The sequence below is a fragment of the Bufo gargarizans genome, chromosome 4 (assembly GCF_014858855.1).
Source record: "Bufo gargarizans isolate SCDJY-AF-19 chromosome 4, ASM1485885v1, whole genome shotgun sequence".
NCBI lineage: Eukaryota > Metazoa > Chordata > Amphibia > Anura > Bufonidae > Bufo > Bufo gargarizans.
In genome coordinates this window covers 519,764,298-519,784,042 of record NC_058083.1, presented here as the reverse complement: position 1 = coordinate 519,784,042, position 19,745 = coordinate 519,764,298, and the positions used below count along the sequence as shown (strand labels likewise).

Here is a 19,745-nt window from a genome sequence, read left to right as displayed (position 1 = left end):
TATAGTTCCCCCTCATGCTATCAGTGTGATCTCCCCTGCTGTGCACTGCTGGGACTTGTAGTTCCACTTCCCCCTCATGCTGCAGACACCTGTACTATCAGTGTGATCTCTCCTGCTGTGCACGTGACACAGTCCTCCCCGCCGCACATAACCTTTGCTCGCGGTGGGCGGCTCCTCCCGGACTACATGTCCCGGCATGCCCCGCTCCGGACCCTCCTCGCGCGCTGGGAGCAGCAGACAGACGGGACTGAGCTCTGCTCCTGCTGCAGACCGATCACCCGGAGGACGCCGCTCATACAGGTGACTACACCGCCCAGCATCCGCATGCACATTGTACTGAGCTGCGATTGTGGTAGATGCAAGGTTTTCATTACAATCTGATAGATAGTGAAAGTTTTGATACATTGTTACCAGTAATACATTGTTACCTCTGATAGACAGTGGTACATTGTTACCTGTGATGCATTGTTACTAGCGATCAGCAGACCTGTTACCGTGTGTGTTTTGCTCGTGGACACGTCCCATGTATTTCCTCAGTGATTCACGGACATGTGTTGTACTTGTTCCTCACGGACAGCACACGTACCCATTCATTTCAGGCCTCACGCACACAAGCGTTTCCGTTTTTGCGGTCCACAGATTGCAGATCCGCAAAATACGGTTACCGGCCGTGTGCATTCTGTGTAAGAACAGCCCACTCTTGTACACAACACGGACAAGAATAAAGCATGTTCTACTTATTTTTTCTTGCGGAGCCGCGGACATGGACGTGCGGATGCAGACAACGCACAGTGTGCTGTCCGCATGTTTCGCTGCCCTATTAAAATGAATAGGTCCTCATCCAACCTGCAAAAAATGCGGACCAAACCCATGGCCGTGTGCATGAGCCCTAAATGTGTGTGTTCACTCATCAGTGTTTTATCGCGGAAGCACGCTTTTCTTTTTTTTTTCTGTTTGTGTTTACGGATCCATCAGGCCCATTATAGTCTATGGATTTGTGAATAACATAGACCCAGCACGGATGGCACGTGTTTCACATTGGGAATACTATGAAAATGAATCTTCATCTGTGCAGTGTCTGTGGAACACGGAGAGCAAAAAAACGGACACGCGGACCAAACATGGATTCTGCACAGATAAATCACTGATCATATTATCTTATAACGGATTTCATTACAGACATGGACGTGTGAATAAGGCCTAGCACACTGTTAGGGCTCATGCCCACAAACACATTTTATTTCCGTGTCGGTTCCGCTGTTTTTGTGGACCGCATGCGGAACCATTCATTTGAATGGGTCCTCAAAAAAAAAAAAAAGAAAAACATAAGTTACTCCGTGTGCATTCTGTTTCCGCATGGCCGTTCTGCAAAAAAATAGAACATGTCCTATTATTGTCCGCATAACGGACACGGGTAGGACTGTTCTATAAGGGACCAGCTGTTCTGTTCGGCAAAATTACGGAATGCACACGGACGTCATCCGTATTTTTTGCAGATCCGTGTTTTGCATACCGCAAAATATATACGATCATGTGCATGAGCCCTTAGAGGGTGGAGCGCACTCTCGGTCTAATTTCCATTAGGCAGTACTACAAGTCCCAGCATTCTATGAATTATAGAATTTTATATTGACGTAAAGGAGTTCTCCGCTTTGGACAATTCCTAGAAGGGTTCCCCTGACAATCAGCAGATCATAGGCTGTACCCCTGCTGGTTCCCGAAGTAATCATCAGTTCCCCTGCAGCGCCCCCATGGGAGAAAAGAAGCATTGCACTGCTGTCATTGAGCCCCTGCAGCGCCCCCATGGGAGAAAAGAAGCTTTGCACTGCTGTCATTGAGCCCCTGCAGCGCCCCCACAGGGAAAAAGAAGAATTACACTGTTGTCATTGAGCCCCTGCAGCGCCCCCACAGTGGGAAAAGAAGCATTGCACTGTTGTCATTGAGCCCCTGCAGCGCCCCCACAGTGGGGAAAAGAAGCATTACACTGCTGTCATTGAGCCCCTGCAGCGCCCCCACAGTGGGAAAAGAAGCATTACACTGCTGTTATTGAGCCCCTGCAGCGCCCCCACAGTGGGGAAAAGAAGCATTACACTGCTGTCATTGAGCCCCTGCAGCGCCCCCACAGTGGGAAAAGAAGCATTACACTGCTGTCATTGAGCCCCTGCAGCGCCCCCACAGTGGGAAAAGAAGCATTGCACTGTTGTCATTGAGCCCCTGCAGCGCCCCCACAGGGAAAAAGAAGAATTACACTGTTGTCATTGAGCCCCTGCAGCGCCCCCACAGTGGGGAAAAGAAGCATTACACTGTTGTCATTGAGCCCCTGCAGCGCCCCCACAGGGAAAAAGAAGCATTGCACTGCTGTCATTGAGCCGCTGCAGCGCCCCCACAGGGAAAAAGAAGCATTACACTGCTGTCATTGAGCCCCCACAGGGAAAAAACAGAATTTGACTTAACAGTAATTTCTTTTCCATTAATCCACCATGACGGCAGATAAGAGATTGACCCCTGACCTCTGTAGGAAAACAGAGAGAGATTAAATTCCCCCTCCACCCTCTTCAGTGTTTAGCAGATTACTATAGTATCCATGCACCTTAGGCCTCTTTCACACTTGCGGCAGAGAAATCCGGCAAGCAGTTCCGTCGCCGGAACTGCCTGCCGGATCAGGCAAAATGTATGCCAACTGATGGCATTAGTAAGGCTACTTTCACACTTGCGGCGTGACGGATCCGACAGGCTGTTCACCATGTCGGATCCGTCCTGCGGCTATTTCGCCGTGCCCGCGGACCGCCGCTCAGTCCCCATTGACTATAATGGGGACGGGGGCAGAGCTTCGGCGCAGCACGGCGGTGCACGGAGAAAGCCGCCGGACTAAAAAGCCTGACATGCAGTAATTTTAGTCCGGCGTCCTTTCTCCGTGCACCGCCGTGCTGCGCCGGAGCTCCGCCCCCGTCCCTATTATAGTCAATGGGGACGAAGCGGCGGTCCGGCGGCACGGCGAAATAGCCGCAGGACGGATCCGACATGGTGAACAGCCTGTCGGATCCGTCCTGCCGCAAGTGTGAAAGTACCCTAAGACTGATCAGGATCCTGATCAGTCTTAGGCTACATGCACACGTTCAGGATTTATGTGCGGAGAATCCGCACTGAAATCCGCAGGTGTTCGCAGGCAAATCCGCAGGTGTTCGCAGGCAAATCTGTGCGGTCAGTCCGCATTAATTGGTGCGGATTTTCCGCATACGGATTTCACTAAGTGAATGAAGAAAATCCGGTCAGGAAAAATAAAATTGACATGTTGCGGATTTTAAAATCCGCACCGCAGGTCAAAATCCGCGCAGAAAAAATCTGCATCGTGTGCATTGAGAATTTCAAATTCTCATAGAATACAATGTACATGACCTACGGTGCGGATTTTCCGCACGCAAATCCGCGCTGTAAATCCGCACGCAATCCTGATCATGTGCAGGGGGCCTTAAAAATGCCTGATCAGTCGAAAAAATGCATTGAAATGCCGGATCCGTCTTTCCGGTGTCATCCAGCAAAACGGATCCGGCATTCAGGCAAGTCTTCAGTTTTTTTCGCCGGAGAGAAAACCGTAGCATGCTGCGGTTTTATCTTTTGCCTGATCAGTCAAAACGACTGAACTGAAGACGTCCTGATGCAAACTGAACGGATTACTCTCCATTCAGAATGCATGGGGATAAAACTGATCAGTTATTTTCCAGTATAGAGCCCCTGTGACGGAACTCAGTGCCGGAAATGAAAAACGCACACACACTTTTTTTTTTTTCTTGCTAATTCAAATTATGCACAACATACGGCAGAGACGTATGTATTATATCCATTTATTATTTTTTTATTTTTTTTTGTATTCCTTCATACTAACATAAGTACACTACTTTTTTGGGTGGGAATTCCGTGCCGTCATCGTGGATTCATGGAAAAGGAATTACCAGTAAGTTTGATTCAGGTTTTCCCATTTCACCACCATGACGGCAGATGGGAGACCTACCAGATTACCTAACTAACGGGGGGCTATGCCTTGGAGGACCTTCCTACCAAAGGATAGTTCTGAAGATCCTGGCAAGTCAAGTCTGTAGTGCTTAAAGGGATTCTGTCACCTCGTTTCAGCCTATAGAGCTGCGGACATGCACGGCTAGATCGCCGCTAGCATGTCCGCAATATACCTGTTCCATAGCGCCGTGTGCATTTATTGTGTTTAAAAAATGATTTTATAGATATGTAAATGAGCCTGGTAAGGAGCCCAAGGGGCTGTACTAACCTTCCTGGAGCCCAGCACCGCCTGCGTCCTCCGAATCTCCTCCTTGCTCACAGTTAGATCGCTGTAATCTCGCGATGCGCAGTGCAGGCATAGTGTTCCTTCCCTGCGTTGGCATCAGCCTCAGGGAAGGAACAGCGCATGCGCGAGCTCGTGCATTGCGAGATTACAGCGATCTAAGGCCTCATGCACACGACCGTTGTGTGCATCCGTGGCCGTTGTGCCATTTTCCGTTTTTTTTCACGGACCCATTGACTTTCAATGGGTCCGTGAAAAAATCGGAAAATGCACCGTTTGGCAGCCGCATCCGTGATCAGTGTTTCCTGGCTGTGAAAAAAATATGACCTGTCCTATTTTTTTCACGGCCAACGGTTCACGGACCCATTTAAGTCAATGGGTCCGTGAAAAAACACTGATGCACACAAGATTGGCATCCGTGTCCGTGATCCGTGTCCGTGATCCGTGTCCGTTTTTTCCTATCATTTCAATGGCAAACTTGACTTAGATTTTTTTTTCATTTTACATGTCCGTGGATCCTCCAAAAAACAAGGAAGACCCACGGACAAAAAAACGGTCACGGATCACGGACCTACGGACCTCGTTTTTGCAGACCTTAAAAAAAAACGGTCGTGTGCATGAGGCCTAACTTTGAGAGCAAGGAGGAGATTTGGAGGACGCAGGTGGTGCTCGGCTCCAGAACGGTTAGTACAGCCCCTTGGGCTCATTTACATATCTATAAAATCATTTTTTAAACACATAAATGCACACAGCGCTATGGAACAGGTATATTGCGGACATGCTAGCAGCGATCTAGCCGTGCATGTCCTCAGCTCTATAGGCTAAAACGAGGTGACAGAATCCCTTTAATGAAGGTATAAACATTCGACCAAGTCGCAGCCTTACATATCTGGTCCAACGAAGCCCCCGCTTTTCCTGCCTAGGAAGATGATACTGCCCTGTTAGAATGGACCTTAACTTTACAGGGCAAGGAAGATTTTGAAGACGGTAACTATCATAGATTGTCTGTTTTATCCACCTGGCGATGGAGGCCCTAGAGGCTGATTTCCCCTTATTCTTTCCTCCGAACTGAGCTAACAGATTGTAAACCTTCCTAAACTTTTTAGATACTTCCAGATACCTCAGCACAACTCGTCTGACATCTAAGGAATGGAATTCCTCTTCCCTTATGTTTTTTGGGTTATTGCAGAATGATGGCAGCACTATTTCCTGGTTCTTATGGAAGTCAGAAACTACCTTTGGAAGAAATCCTGGATCTGGTTTAAGAATTGCCCTATCATCCGTGATAGTTAACTGCGGATGTCTAATAGACAGGGCTTGAATTTCCCCTATTCTCCTAGCCAACGTAATTGCTATAAGGGAAGCTGTCTTGAATGAGAGCATTTTGACTGACACTTCCTCTATCTAAAGGCTCAAAAGGACTTTGTTAGGCCCTTTAGTACTACGTTTAAATCCCAAGTTGGGATTCTAGGTCTAAGAAGAAAAGGCTTTAACCGGCACGCTGCCCTGACAAATCTCCTAATCCACCTGTGCTCAGCTAAATCTGAGTCGAAGAAAACACTTAGGCCTCGTTCACACTTCAGTGTTTGGTCAGTGATTTCCATCAGTGATTTGTGAGCCAAAACCAGAAGTGGAGCCTCCACAGACATGAGGTAGAAGGGAAAGATCTGCTCCTGTTCTGTGTTTAGAGTTGCACCTGGTTTTGGCTCACAAATCACTGATGGAAATCACTGACTAAACACTGAAGTGTGAACAAGGCCTTAGGCCTGCAACCTGCACCTTCAAGGTCAAAGGACGGAGGCCTAAATCTAACCCCTGGTACAGAAAATTCTAGATTTCCACTTCATCACCACGACGGCTACAAGGAGATTGACCCCTGACCTCTGTAGGGGCAGGAACAGAGAGAGGGTTTAAATCCCCCCCTCCCACCACCAACACCAGTGTTTTCCTGTCCCTACAGAGGACAGGGGCAGAGAGAGTCTCCCTGCGGGGAGATGAAGATGTAGCAGAACTTCCTGACACCTACCGGGTGTTCCCCCTGCCCTCCTGCGGTCTCCGTACTAACGCTGGGCAGGGGCGAAGGAGGGAGGCCTCGCTCCATTATTATATGTGAGCCTGCTCCCGGTCGCGATCTCCCGCCGGGCCTGTTTGGCTATCGCCGGGTGCGCGCCTAAGCGCTTCAGGATAACGGCCGTCGTCACTTCCGGGTGCCGAAAGGAAGTGACGTCATTCAGAGGCGTCTCCGAGTTCAAATTTTCGCGCGCAGCAGCGCCGATTGTCAGTGTGCCGGAGCCAGTGTGCAGTCATGTCGGCTGAACCCCGCTCCCCTGGAGACCCTTCTGTGCCGCCTGTAGTAAGTCCCCTGTGGGGAAGCGCTTTTTTTCCCTACCCTGTACTTGTCTTTACACTGTACCAGGTTACTTGTTCCTCCTCCTCCACATCTCTGGCTTGGGGCTATATCCTGCTGTTAGCATGTGTACTTACCATAGCTAATTAGGGTTGTTCTCCCCAGGTCACTAAGGAGGCTCAGAGAAAGATCAAAAAACAGTCCAAATGTGTGTCCTGCCTCAAACGGCTACCGGACGACTATCGTAAAAAACTCTGTAAGGACTGCATATCTAATGTGATTGCCGAGGAACAGCCTTCTTTCCTTAAAGATCTAAGGTCCATGATCCATGAGGAAGTCAAAACCTCCTTATCTCAGATACCTTTACCCAGGGATGAACCCCCTTCAAAAAGACATAGGGGCCCATCCCCTTCACTATCTGATCCAGAGATTATAGAGGAGGAGGCCTCGTCCTCCAGAACACGGGAGGACGAGGTGGTCTTCTCTGATCTTGAGATTCCAGAATCATAACAAAGATTCTGCTTCTCCTTGGACGAGATGCCTGACCTATTAAGGGCAGTCCGGGCCACTATGGGGGTCGAAGAAACCCCTAAAGCACACTCAGTCCAGGATGAGATGTTTGGGAGGCTCAGGGTTAAAAAAACCCGTGTATTCCCAATCAATGAGAACATACGGGATATGGTGCTGGACGAGTGGTCCAACCCAGAAAAAAGGTTGGGGGTATCCAGGTCCTTTAGAAACCGGCTGTTGTTTGACACGGACGAAGTTAAAATCTTCAGCGAAACACCAAAAATTGATATCCAGGTGGCAAAGGTCAATAAAAAGACTGCCTTGCCCTTTGAAGACACCTCTCAACTGCGTGATCCCATGGACAGGAAAGCAGATAGCCTCTTAAAAAAATCTTGGGAAGCAGCGATGCTTGTCTTAAAAACAAACATCGCTGCTACCTCAGTGGCGAGATCCATGAAACTGTGGCTAGAGGAACTGGAATCTCGTATCACAGATAATACTCCTAGGGATGAGATCTTGAGATCCCTCCCCCTGTTAAAATCCGCCACAGCATTTATGGCTGACGCCTCAGCGGAATCGGTCAGATTCGCCGCAAAGGACGCGGGACTCTCCAATGCGGCCCGTCGCGCCCTATGGATGAAAAGCTGGTCGGGCGACAACACATCGAAGATGAAGCTTTGCTCCATCCCGTTCTCAGGGGAATACGTCTTTGGGCCCGTCCTAGACCGTATCCTGGAGAAAGCGGCGGACAAGAAAAAGGGATTCCCAGAAGAGAGACCCTACAAAAGGAAATATCCCTTTCGGGCCCCCACTAGCCAGAACAATCCCTTTAAGGGTAAAGGGAAGTCAGGACGCTGGAGTTACCCTAAAGGGGGCAGGGGTAGGATTACCCCCTCCTCCTCCCAGGGTAAACCCTCGGATAAACAATGACGTCAGAGTGGGGGGGAGATTGAAGAACTTCCTCACTCCTTGGGAGTTCATTACCCCGAACCCTTGGGTCCGGGACATCATAAGATCCGGGTACCGGATCGAACTCTCTTCATCTCCCCCAAACCGCTTCATTGTTACCAACCCACATTCCCCCAAAGTACGCGGAAAGATATTGGAAGGAATCCAAAGCCTTCTGGCAACGGACGTAATAATACAGGTCCCGCCAACACAGCAAAAACAAGGTTTCTACTCAAACCTGTTTTTGGTAGAGAAAAAAGAAGGCTCGTTCCGTACGATCATAAATCTGAAAGCCCTGAACAAATTTGTCATCTATCGGAAGTTCAGGATGGAATCCCTGAAATCCCTGATTCCATTGATAAAAAGGAATGCCCTGATGTGCTCAGTAGACCTCCAGGACGCATACTATCACGTCCCAATTCATCCAGAGTCACAAAGGTTCCTGAGGTTCGCCATCCAGGACCACAAGAGGGTAATCCGTCACTACCAGTTTACGGCCCTTCCCTTTGGGATATCATCTGCACCCAGAGTGTTTACAAAGCTGGTAGTGGAGATGATGGCCTTCTCGAGACACAAGGGACTGGTGATCATACCGTACCTGGACGATTTCCTCCTAGTCGGCAACTCAGAGGAGGAACTCAGAACAGACCTGCAGTCCTTTCTGTCCCTTGTCCAGGATCTGGGTTGGTTGGTGAACTTGAAGAAATCAAACCTAGTGCCCTCCAGCACTATCCAGTTCCTGGGCGTTATCCTGGATTCTCAAACACAACGTACCTTCCTTCCGCCAGACAAGGTCAGAAACCTTCAATTAAAGGTCCGACGATTCCAGCACAGGAGGTCCTGTCCTATAAGAGAAGCTATGAGTCTCCTGGGTCTCCTCTCGTCCTGCATCACGTCCGTCCCATGGAGCCAGTCCCACTTCAGATCCCTCCAGTCGTGGATCCTGAGAGCTTGGAACAGACAGCAGGCCTCCTTGGATCAAAAGGTCATGATCCCTCCGGCAGTAAAAACCTCCCTAGATTGGTGGAAGAACACAAGCAATCTGTCATTGGGGGTCGTTTGGGAGAAAATCCCCTACATTCAGGTGCTTACAGACGCAAGCGAGAAAGGATGGGGAGCGACAGTGGGAGACCGTTGGTTTCAAGGTTCCTGGACCCCAACTATCCGCTCTCAGTCCTCCAATTTCAGGGAACTAGAAGCGGTCTGGAAAGCCCTGAAAACCGCAGAGATACTTCTGAGGGGTCAACATATAAAGATTCTCTCAGACAACACGACGACGGTGGCGTACCTATCTCACCAGGGAGGCACGAGATCGGAGAAACTGATGTCTATTACAAAGAAGATCTTCAACTGGGCAGAATCCCACGTGAATTCCATCTCCGCAATCCACTTAAAAGGGATACTGAACGTAGAAGCAGACTATCTCAGTCGCCAGTCGATAGACCAGACAGAGTGGTCCTTGAATCCAGAAGTGTTCCAGCTGCTGGCAGGAAGATGGGGCACTCCACAGGTGGATCTATTCGCATCCAAAAGAAACGCAAAGGTACCGACGTTCTGTTCATTAAACCCACGGGACAATCCCTGGGCGTTGGATGCGCTCACAATTCGTTGGGACTGGGATCTCAGTTATGCGTTCCCACCACTGCCTCTACTTCCCAGAGTAATCCAGAAACTCTACCGAGAAGATACGACACTAATCCTGATAGCTCCCTATTGGCCGAAGAGGAGCTGGTTTCCTGCTCTAAGGAATCTGTCAGTAGAGGACCCATGGCCTCTTCCTGCCAGGAGGGACCTGCTTCACCAAGGCCCAATACTACATCCAGACCCAAGCTTCCTCAAATTGTCAGCATGGATCCTGAGGTCCAGAAGTTGAGGTCACAGGGGCTCTCGGACCAAGTGATAACTACCCTTAAAGCTAGTAGGAAGAAGGTTACCTTCTCAATTTATCTAAAGATTTGGAAGAGATTCTGTACATGGATGGGGAACCCAGCCCCAAACTTAGAGCCGCCCAATTTCTTGAAGATCTTGGACTTCCTCCAGCAGGGACTTGAACTAGGTCTCAGACCCTCTACCCTAAAGGTACAGGTCTCGGCACTAGCCTGCTTCTTTGATCGCGATATAGCCAGTCATCACTGGATCAGGAGATTCATGAAAGCTGCCTCCCGTCTACGTCCCTCTCTAAAATCTAGGATCCCCAACTGGGACCTTAACGTGGTACTCACCGGCCTAACTCTCGCTCCATTCGAACCCCTATCTGATTGTTCCATCAAACATCTATCATTTAAAACCGCTTTCTTGGTGGCCATCACGTCTGCAAGAAGGATAGGCGAGATCCAAGCATTATCGATACAGGAACCCTATCTCCGTATCACCGATGATAGGATTATTCTTAAATTGGATCCGGGGTTCCTGCCTAAAGTCGTATCGGATTTCCACCGAAACCAGGAGATAGTCCTACCCTCCTTTTGCAATAATCCCTCTAACGATAGGGAATCGGACTTCCACTCTCTAGACGTAAGACGCTCTGTCTTGCGGTATCTTGAAGTGTCAAAGGGTTTCCGTAGATCTAATAACCTGTTTGTCCTCTTCTCGGGGAAGAATAAGGGTCTGAAAGCCTCCAGATCCTCTCTAGCACGGTGGATAAAAGACTCCATTTCCATTTCTTACGGGTCCCAAGACCTGTCTTGCCCCTCAAATTTGAGAGCTCACTCTACCCGGGCCATGTCCTCCTCCCAGGCAGAACGGGCCGGAGCTTCCCTTGAAGACATTTGTAAAGCCGCTACGTGGTCTAACATCCACACCTTTACAAAACACTATAGGTTAGACCTATCCAGCTCAGACTTGTCTTTTGGACGGAAAGTCCTTCAGGCGGTCGTCCCCCCCTAAGCTATAATTTTTTATATCTCCTTGTAGCCGTCGTGGTGATGAAGTGGAAAGCCGGAATTAGACTTACCGGTAATTCAATTTCCACGAGATCACCACGACGGCACATATATTCCCTACCCTTCCTTAAGCCTTACCTGGGAGGTTATGAAGTAATACCCTCGGTTTAGTATGTTTTGTTCTCACCACTTTTTTTTCTGTCTCTGTAATTTTGGACACACTGGTGTTGGTGGTGGGAGGGGGGGATTTAAACCCTCTCTCTGTTCCTGCCCCTACAGAGGTCAGGGGTCAATCTCCTTGTAGCCGTCGTGGTGATCTCGTGGAAATTGAATTACCGGTAAGTCTAATTCCGGCTTTTCTGTATATTAGGGCCTGATTGATTTATCTAATCCTGTCCCCACCAGGAGCAGAACCTCTTCCCGGTTTTCAAAGGTAAATTGCAGAAGTCACTTTTTTTTTCCTACTGGCTTTGAGAGTAGAAATGACCTTGTCTGGCAACCCCTGACTCTTTTAAGATTTCCAACTCAGAATCCAGGCTGTCAACCTGAAGAATTCTGGACGTGGGTGCATTGCTGGACCTTCTTGAGTCAGGATGTCTCTTTTGGGAGGAAGAACCCACTGATCCAACAAAGCTAGATTTTTGAGAATCGAGAACCAACTTCGTTTTGGCCAAAATGGACTTATTAGAATAAGATTTGGTCTGTCATGGATAATCTTCTGGATAACTTTTGGAATAAGTTGGAACGGGGGAAATGCATAAGCCAGAGTCCAGTTCCAAGTCAGGGAGAAAGCATCTACAGCCCAAGCGTTGTCTCATGGGTTTAGGGAGCAGGATTTCTTCACTTTTGAGTTTAACCTTGAGGCAAAAAGATCTATAACTGGAGAGTCCCATCTCTCTTCTAGCAGGTTGAATATTTCTGGATTTAGTGACCACTCGCCCTGGTCAAGGGTTTTTCGTATCAGAAAATCCGCCACCCGATTCTGGGAACCTTTTTAGATGCACTGCCGATATAGATTTTAGGTTTCCTTCGGCCCATGAAAATATTTTCCCTGGCAGATTAATTAGTTGTTTTAATCTTGTTCCTCCTTGTTGCCTTAAGTAAAATACTGTTATTACATTGTCGGATAAGATTTTTACGTGATGGCCCTTTGAGATCCGATGCAGCTTTTATTGTCTCCCATACAGCTTTTAACTCTGTAGTTTGACGAGAGACCTGATATGGCTTTCGGCCAAAGACCCTGAAAGTACTTCTCTTCTATGTTTGCTCCCCAGCCTGTTTTGCTGGCATCTATTTGAATCGGGGTCTTCTGCCAAGCCACTCCTTTTACTAGATTTTCTGACTGTGTCCACCATGTGAGTGACAACTTTACATGTTGTGGGATCACGACCTTCCTGTCTAAGGAAGTCTGTCTCCTGTCCCAACACCTCAGTAACCATAGCTGGAAGGTCCTGAAGTGGAACTGAGCCCAGGGAATTGACGCTATGCATGATGTCAACACACCTAGAAGGCTCATCGCCTCTCTGATGGAGCATGAATTCCTCTTCCAGAAACTTCGGACCTTTTCTCCTTAGGCCAACTGTCTTTTCTTCTGGAAGGAATGAGGACTGTATTTGCGAATCCAGGAGAATTCCCAAGAATTTTATATTTGTTTGGGGAAGGAGGCATGATTTTTTTTTTTTTTTTTTTTAGATTTACATCCTAGATCGCACAGTAAGGCTAGGAAGGATTTTAGGTCTCTTTCCATCCGTTTTTCGGTGTTTGCCAGTATTAGAAAGTCGTCTAAGTAAGGTATTATTATTATTAGACTTTGGCTCTTTTTAGATGCGCTACCATCTCTTTGACAATTTTGGTAAAAACCCTGGGGGCCGCGGAAATACCGAAGGGGAGGGCCGAGAACAGGAAATGACAGACCTTCCCTGTACTGTCTCTTAGCGCGAATCTTAAGAATTTTTGAGATTCTTGTCTGATCGGTACATGGTAATTAGATCTACCGTGCACATTAACGCATTTTGTCCATCTTGAATTTTCTGTATAGGATGTTCTTGTTCAGTCCCTTTTAGATTTATTATTGTCCTGAATGACCCGTCCGGTTTGGCTACTGAGAACAGAATGGAGTAGATGCATGGTTTCCCCCTTGAAGCACACTGAGTACCCCCAAGAAAGTGAACCGTCTCACCCCCGGTCATAGGGTCTGTTCTAAGCCTCTGTCAGCAGTGCCTTCAGATTCGACAGAAAGCACAGTGCAGCATGCAGCACTAATCTTTTTGTCAAAATGACAGACGGCACATTAGGACCCATGATGGAGGACTATTACTATTTAAATTACATTCAGCACTACCAAACATACAGGAGAATACAACACCACATACTTATTACATCTAGTGATGACTCCTCTGATGTACATGTTCTCTTTTATCTTTTCCTTCAGACCGGACCACCATGATGACCCCCAGTAGTAATAATGCTCTCATAATGTGTCCCAGTAGAATAAATGCTCCTTATCGTGCCACCAGTAGTACTAATCTCCTCATAGTGCCCCCCCAGTAATAATAATGACCCCCCCCCCCCCCCACACACACTTTTTACTGACCCAATATTGCTGCCCTAAGGTTCTAAAGGAAAATAAACCAAAATACTTACCTCCATGCTGCTGTCTGAGCATGGACATGGACCTTTTCCGTCCCGAGTTGTTTGCAGCCCAGCTCAGGTGAAGTCATTGCCCCGGCCACAGGTAGGCTTCAGGCCTAGTGTCCTGGAGCCAATTGAGCGTGAATGGCGGGGCATGGAGAAATCTGCTCCTGCACCTAAATGCAGCATTCAGTTGTATTGCTGTCCTGAGACGTTGACCTAGCAACCATCAGTGAAACACTAGGGCAGTCCCTCGTACCCATCGACCTGTGGCATGTACCCCTTGGGGTGTGCGTTCCACTGTTCTAGTGGATAACAACAACCCATCCCGGTCATGTCATGGACGCACGACTCGTTTCAGTGCAGGATGGGTTGTTGTCCAATAGACGTAAGCAATAAAGTTTCCTATTGGATGACATCAAGCAGAGATATTGAAAACTGTGTATAGTTGATACAGAAAGGATACTGGAAGATTGATTGATTAGTCTCATTAGGCTACGGACACATGTTGCTGCAACCGCACACGGCCAAGACCCGACCCACCCGCGGTGGCCAGTAGTCGTGCAGTATGGCAGGTAGGTGGGATTCATCCGCTTGCTTTTACTGCACCATATGTCTGTGCCCTTACACGAAAACTAAATTGTATAAAGGAGCGCGCCCTTACTGAAATCTTGTCATCCAGCTGACGTCCATGGTTCTCCGTTCACTTACAGGACGTTTTGATGCGTTTCGAGGAAGTAACGTTTTATGTGAAGTCACCGACCTTCTTGAAATCTTTATCAGTAATGTTTCCCTCCGATTTCTGGCCATTTCCTTTGTAACATGGAATGTAAACAGACTCGGCGGCCGCCATTTCCTCTGGTCACTCCCGATTACACTGCATGCTTATTACGAGACCGCCATGACACTTGTCTGTCCCATCCGCCACCTGTCCTTATAGGAGAAGGAGAGATGTATTCTATCCCCTGTTTTCTAGTATCTTCTGTGCTGAGGGAAGATTTCTGGCAGTTACAGGCCCGAAGCCTGAGGCTGCACTACTGAGAGGTCCTGTCAGGTGCAGTGTTGCCATGGAAAGTCAAATCCCCATCAATGCCTCCACACATCGGCACATAAAGGCCCCTTAACATGCAGATATCAATGTGTATGGTCAGCTGTTAAGTATTGAAGACAAATGTGGAAGCTAGAAAGGTATTCACCCCCCCTTAGATCTGAGGGGCCGAGAACAAAGACCACCTGTGGCCGCCAATGGATGTATGATTTTGATGGTAATACCACAGTTAACCGGAATTAGATGCTCGATGGAGGGGCGGGGGAGTCTGGACATAAATAATAAAGTTTCCAATTCGATGACAGCAAGCAGAGATGGGCAGGTTTGGCTATTAAGTATGAGGGCACCCATATTTCTTCTAGAGGAGATGAGGATACGGCTGCTGGATTTCAACCATCCAAGGTGCATTCTGCTTGGCCGAGGATGCAGGCGTCCTGAACAGGGAGAGGGGAGAAAACTGCTGCCATACTATAAAAGAACAAAAGAACCGGCCAGTTTAATTTAACAGCCCGATCCTTATCTCCGCTGATATATTCCATTGGGCAGAGTCGGGAGCCCTCCATACTTATTAAATGTACATACAAGTATAATGGGGGAGGTTTATCAAACTGAGGTAAAGTAGAACTGGCGTAGTTGCCCATAGCAACCAATCAGATTCTACCTTTCATTTTTCACAGCTCCTTTGGAAAATGAAAGGTGAAATCTGATTGGTTGCTATGGGCAACTAAACCAGTACAACTGTACACCAGTTTGATAAATCTCCCCCAATGTGTATGGGCGGCTTAAAGGGGCTTGTGTCATCTCGCACATTGATGGCATAGCATGTCAGGTATGTGCTGGTCCCACCTCTGTCTCCAGAACAGGGCCCCCCCAAAGTGTGCGTACGCGGCACACCCTCCATTTATCGCTGTGGGAGCGCGCTCAGCTATTTTCAGACGTTCCATAATGGTGAATGGAAAGTGCTCCGTGCAAGTGCGGCCTCCACTCCATTCACCACTATGGGACTGCCGGAAATAGCTGAACCAGCGCTCCCCTATTTTCGGAGGGTGGCTGCCCATGCGCGGCTGCTCACTGTTGACTTCAGGGGCCGCAGGCTCTAGAGGTGGGACCTGCACCTGTCTGACATTGAACGATATGCCATCAATATGTATAATCAGCCACCCCCTTTAAGGCCAGGTCGACAGAGGGAGGTCCTGGAGGAATCGGTAAATCATCGGTATTGGGTCTTAGTTGCACATTATTCCGTGTGGAAAGGAGGAGAATTTCAGGTCTAAGGCCCCGGGCATAATAACGCTGTAACAGAAAGTAATCACCTCTGAGATACAGAATGAGCCGATCACTGCGGAGACGAGGATCTCTCTGTCCTCATAAATGTCTAATACATCATCCCCCAGAGGCCAGGGTTACTGAACTGCCTCCAAGTTATTTCAAGGAAGCGAACTTAAAGGCGTTATTATAATATAATGCAACATGAAAAACAAGTGACTTTTGTAATTTACTTTCTGTTACAAAAATGCTTCAGTTCTGAGAGATTCTCTGAACTTCGTTATAGTGGTGCCCCCTGTGTTCAGTCTATATAGTAATGTGCGTGTCCACCTACTGAGGTGGTCGCACGTGCTCAGTTCCATCCTTCAATTGCTGCCGGCCAAATCTACTCTTAGATAGTGTCAGAGTTACAGAGAGAGAGAGAGTTGCAGCAGAAAGGACACGTCCCCTGAGCTGTGATACAAAAATACAGCTTTGACAGAAAGGACATGCCCCCTGAGCTGTGATGGGGAAAGAGCAGAAACAGGAAGGACATGTGATAGGAAGACAGCTTGGTCAGAAAAGATTCCCCCCACAGCTGTGATAGGGAGAAAGCTGAAGCAATAAGGCACATCCCCTGAGCTGTGATTGGGCGAAAGCTGAAGCAGAAGGGGCATGCCCTCGAGCTGTAATAAGGACAGAGCTGCTGCAGAAAGGACATGCCCCCAAGCTGTGATAGGGAGAGAGATGAAGCTAAAAGGACATGCCCCCAAGCTGTGATAAGGGGAGGGCTGAAGCTGAAAGGACATGCCCCCAAGCTGTGATAAGGAGAGGGCTGAAGCTCAAAGGACATGCCCCCAAGCTGTGATAAGGGGAGGGCTGAAGCTGAAAGGACATGCCCCCAAGCTGTGATAAGGGGAGGGCTGAAGCTGAAAGGACATGCCCCCAAGCTGTGATAAGGGGAGGGCTGAAGCTGAAAGGACATGCCCCCAAGCTGTGATAAGGAGAGGGCTGAAGCTGAAAGGACATGCCCCCAAGCTGTGATAAGGAGAGGGCTGAAGCTGAAAGGACATGCCCCCAAGCTGTGATAAGGAGAGGGCTGAAGCTGAAAGGACATGCCCCCAAGCTGTGATAGGGAGAGAGCTGAAGTACAAAGGACATGCCCCCTGAACTGTTATACGGGCAGAGCTGACGCAAAAAGGACACACTGACTGAGCTGCCAGCCTGGAGAACCTGGTAGAGCAATGTACGGCGACCTCATGTGCTATACAGGGCTGGTTCTAGCTTTAACGTGTAGAAAAATGGAGGCTCCAGCACTCGTGGTAAAGTTTTGTCAATCCCGGTCTTTATTGCACCAAACTGTATATACAAGTACAGTGGCACCCCTCTTCACTCTCCCTGATTAACGCGTTTCTAAATGTTCAATTCTTAGTCATAATCCACTGTGTCAATTTTGCTGTGGGTTTATGTAGGATGGACTCCCATCAGCCCCAGGAAAAGGGGAGGAGGGGAGCACAATCCCACAATCGGCCACACAGCAGACACCTGTCCAAACATAAAACGTATACACCCATGTGAAATAAAGTGGTTTAAAATCACTAAAATAAGTTCTCATGGATCGGTTTAGAAAGATTGATGATATGGCTGAAAATAATAAGACACAAGAAAAAATGAGGTAGATAAAAAATATATTCAGCCATTTTTCTCATCAGTATACTACAACAAGTTGCACTATAGGAGTTTGATCCCTGAAGCTGTCATGTGCAGGCATAGTTGTACAGATCTTCCTGTTTCATTAGCAGATTTTCATCATGCGATATCATGTCAGTAAATCACATGGTGAGAATGCAGCCTGAGGGAACAAAACTCATACAAGCTTGATCCCTGATCCCGTATGGGTGCAGACATAGTTGTACAGATCTTCCTGTTTCATTAGCAGATTTTCATCATGCGAAATCATGTCAGTAAATCGCATGGTCGAGAATGCAGCCTGAGGGAACAAAAGCCCATGCGTGCACATAGTTCTATCCGATTTTTTTTTTGACAATGCTGCAATATAATATATACTCAATCATACAGATCCACGGATCCTGGTAATTCTGTCTTCATGTTCAGACCCCGCGGATATCCGGTGTTCAGTTTCCAGATCCAAAAGGGTTTTCTGTTTTAATATCACCCCCTCTTTTTGGAACCAATACCCTCTCAAAAGCAAATGTACAAAAACTGTTGACACTGCGGTTGTGCACATTGATAAAATGATTTGCCGCATTCGATATTCCGGTGGTTGTAGGATTGGAGATGTAATTCAGATGCTCCCGCAATCTCTTAAAATTTCCTGCTTGTGCTGCCCACGTACATTAAATCACACGAGGTACATAAGATAATGTAGATCACTCCCGCAGTGTTACAGTTACCCTAAGTTCACAACTGAGCGTTTTACAGCGTGTTCAAACGCGCTGTAAAACGCTCAACACATGAAAACCAATGCTTCCCTATGGGAATGGTTCTCACCTGGGCGTTTTTTCAGCGCGTACGATCGTGCTGTAAAACGCCCGACGCATAATCAAGTTCTTGAGCTTCTTTGGGGCGTTTTGACGTGCGTTTGTGGCCATAGGACACTGCAGTCAATCACACAAACGCGCGTTTACTATTGCAAAAAAACGCGCGTAAAACGCGCGTTTGAGAAACGCTCAGGTGTGAAAGCAGGGTTAATGTAACTCCTGATAGGAAAGGTTTCTGAATGTGAGTCGTGAAAATTCTTGACCATGCATGAAAACCTACAGGTTTTGCAGGGATGACCCCCACATTTTGCAAAACCTGTGTATTTCAACCACGTTGGTGGTGTTTGTTGATGCGCTGAGATGTACATGGATGGGGACAGCACAGTGCCCAAAGTACTGGGTCTCCTGGACACTATCCTGCATCCATCCTTCAGGATATCACGCAGAGGGTCATCCTCATATAGAATTGGGAGGCATCTTTCAATTATATTTTTTATCATGGGGAACTGACGGCTGTATGTCGGCACAAGAGTGGGTTTTGGATCCTTCTTTTGTTTGGTGCGAAGTCTGTTGGCCACAGCGTCCGTATGTGCTGTATTCCCACAAATATTTTTATTTTTTTTACTTTCTTTATCAAAATTTGTGGTGCAATCAGATGCTATAGCCAACAAAGCCGGCCTCAATTTGTTTTTGGCAATATTCAGCCCTCTAGAGTCTAGACAGCACCCACTTTGGATAACCTCTGGCTGCTAGACGTGTCCAGATAGTCTTGCATTCATCATCATCAAATGCAGGACTATCAGTGCTACAATTCCTGCGGGCGCGTATGAACTCCCCCACCGGTATTCCTCTAATTGTATGGGAGGGGTGGTGACTATTTGCTTTAAGCCAGGCATGTCCAAAGTGCGGCCCTCCAGCTGTTGCAAAACTACAACTCCCAGCATGCCTGGATAGCTTACAGCTATTAGGGCATGCTGGGATTTGTAGTTTTGCAACAGCTGGAGGGCCGCAGTTTAGACATGCCTGCTTTAAGCATTGTGTTTCCTGATGTTTCCTTCCTATACGTTGTGGTATTGATTATTTGATTTGGGATCCCTGTCAATTTTAGATCCAAAAAAATGGATCCTCTCACTGTGCTGTGTATGAATGAATCTTAGATTGTAGGGGTTCATATTCACATATGCCAGGAAGTCTGGTATGGCAGACACATCACCGCCCCATATGATGAGCAGGTCATCGATGCATCTGCCATACCAGACCACATGGCAAGAGAAGGGGTTGTTCACAGAAAATATATACCTCTCCTCCGAATAGGCCATGGTGAGATTGTGTTTTTGTA

The 19,745-nt window shown here is 47.8% G+C and overlaps 1 protein-coding gene across 3 annotated transcripts in view; it reads left to right on the top strand.

Annotated features, from left to right (window-relative positions):
• Window positions 1–166: 166 nt before the first annotated feature.
• The window catches only part of EPHX1 (epoxide hydrolase 1), a 37,791-nt gene continuing 18,212 nt past the window's right edge, over window positions 167–19,745 (top strand). Inside the window, exon 1 of one of the 3 annotated variants that reach the window (XM_044290251.1) lies at window positions 167–300. Coding sequence is in view for 1 of the 3 variants with exons in the window: in XM_044290250.1 (XP_044146185.1) it covers window positions 14,181–14,187 (7 nt within the window). In the remaining 2 variants the exon portion in view is untranslated. Of the gene's footprint in view, window positions 301–11,260; window positions 11,320–14,165; window positions 14,188–19,745 lie in introns of those variants that run through there. The other 2 variants (XM_044290252.1, XM_044290250.1) reach the window with 2 other exon arrangements.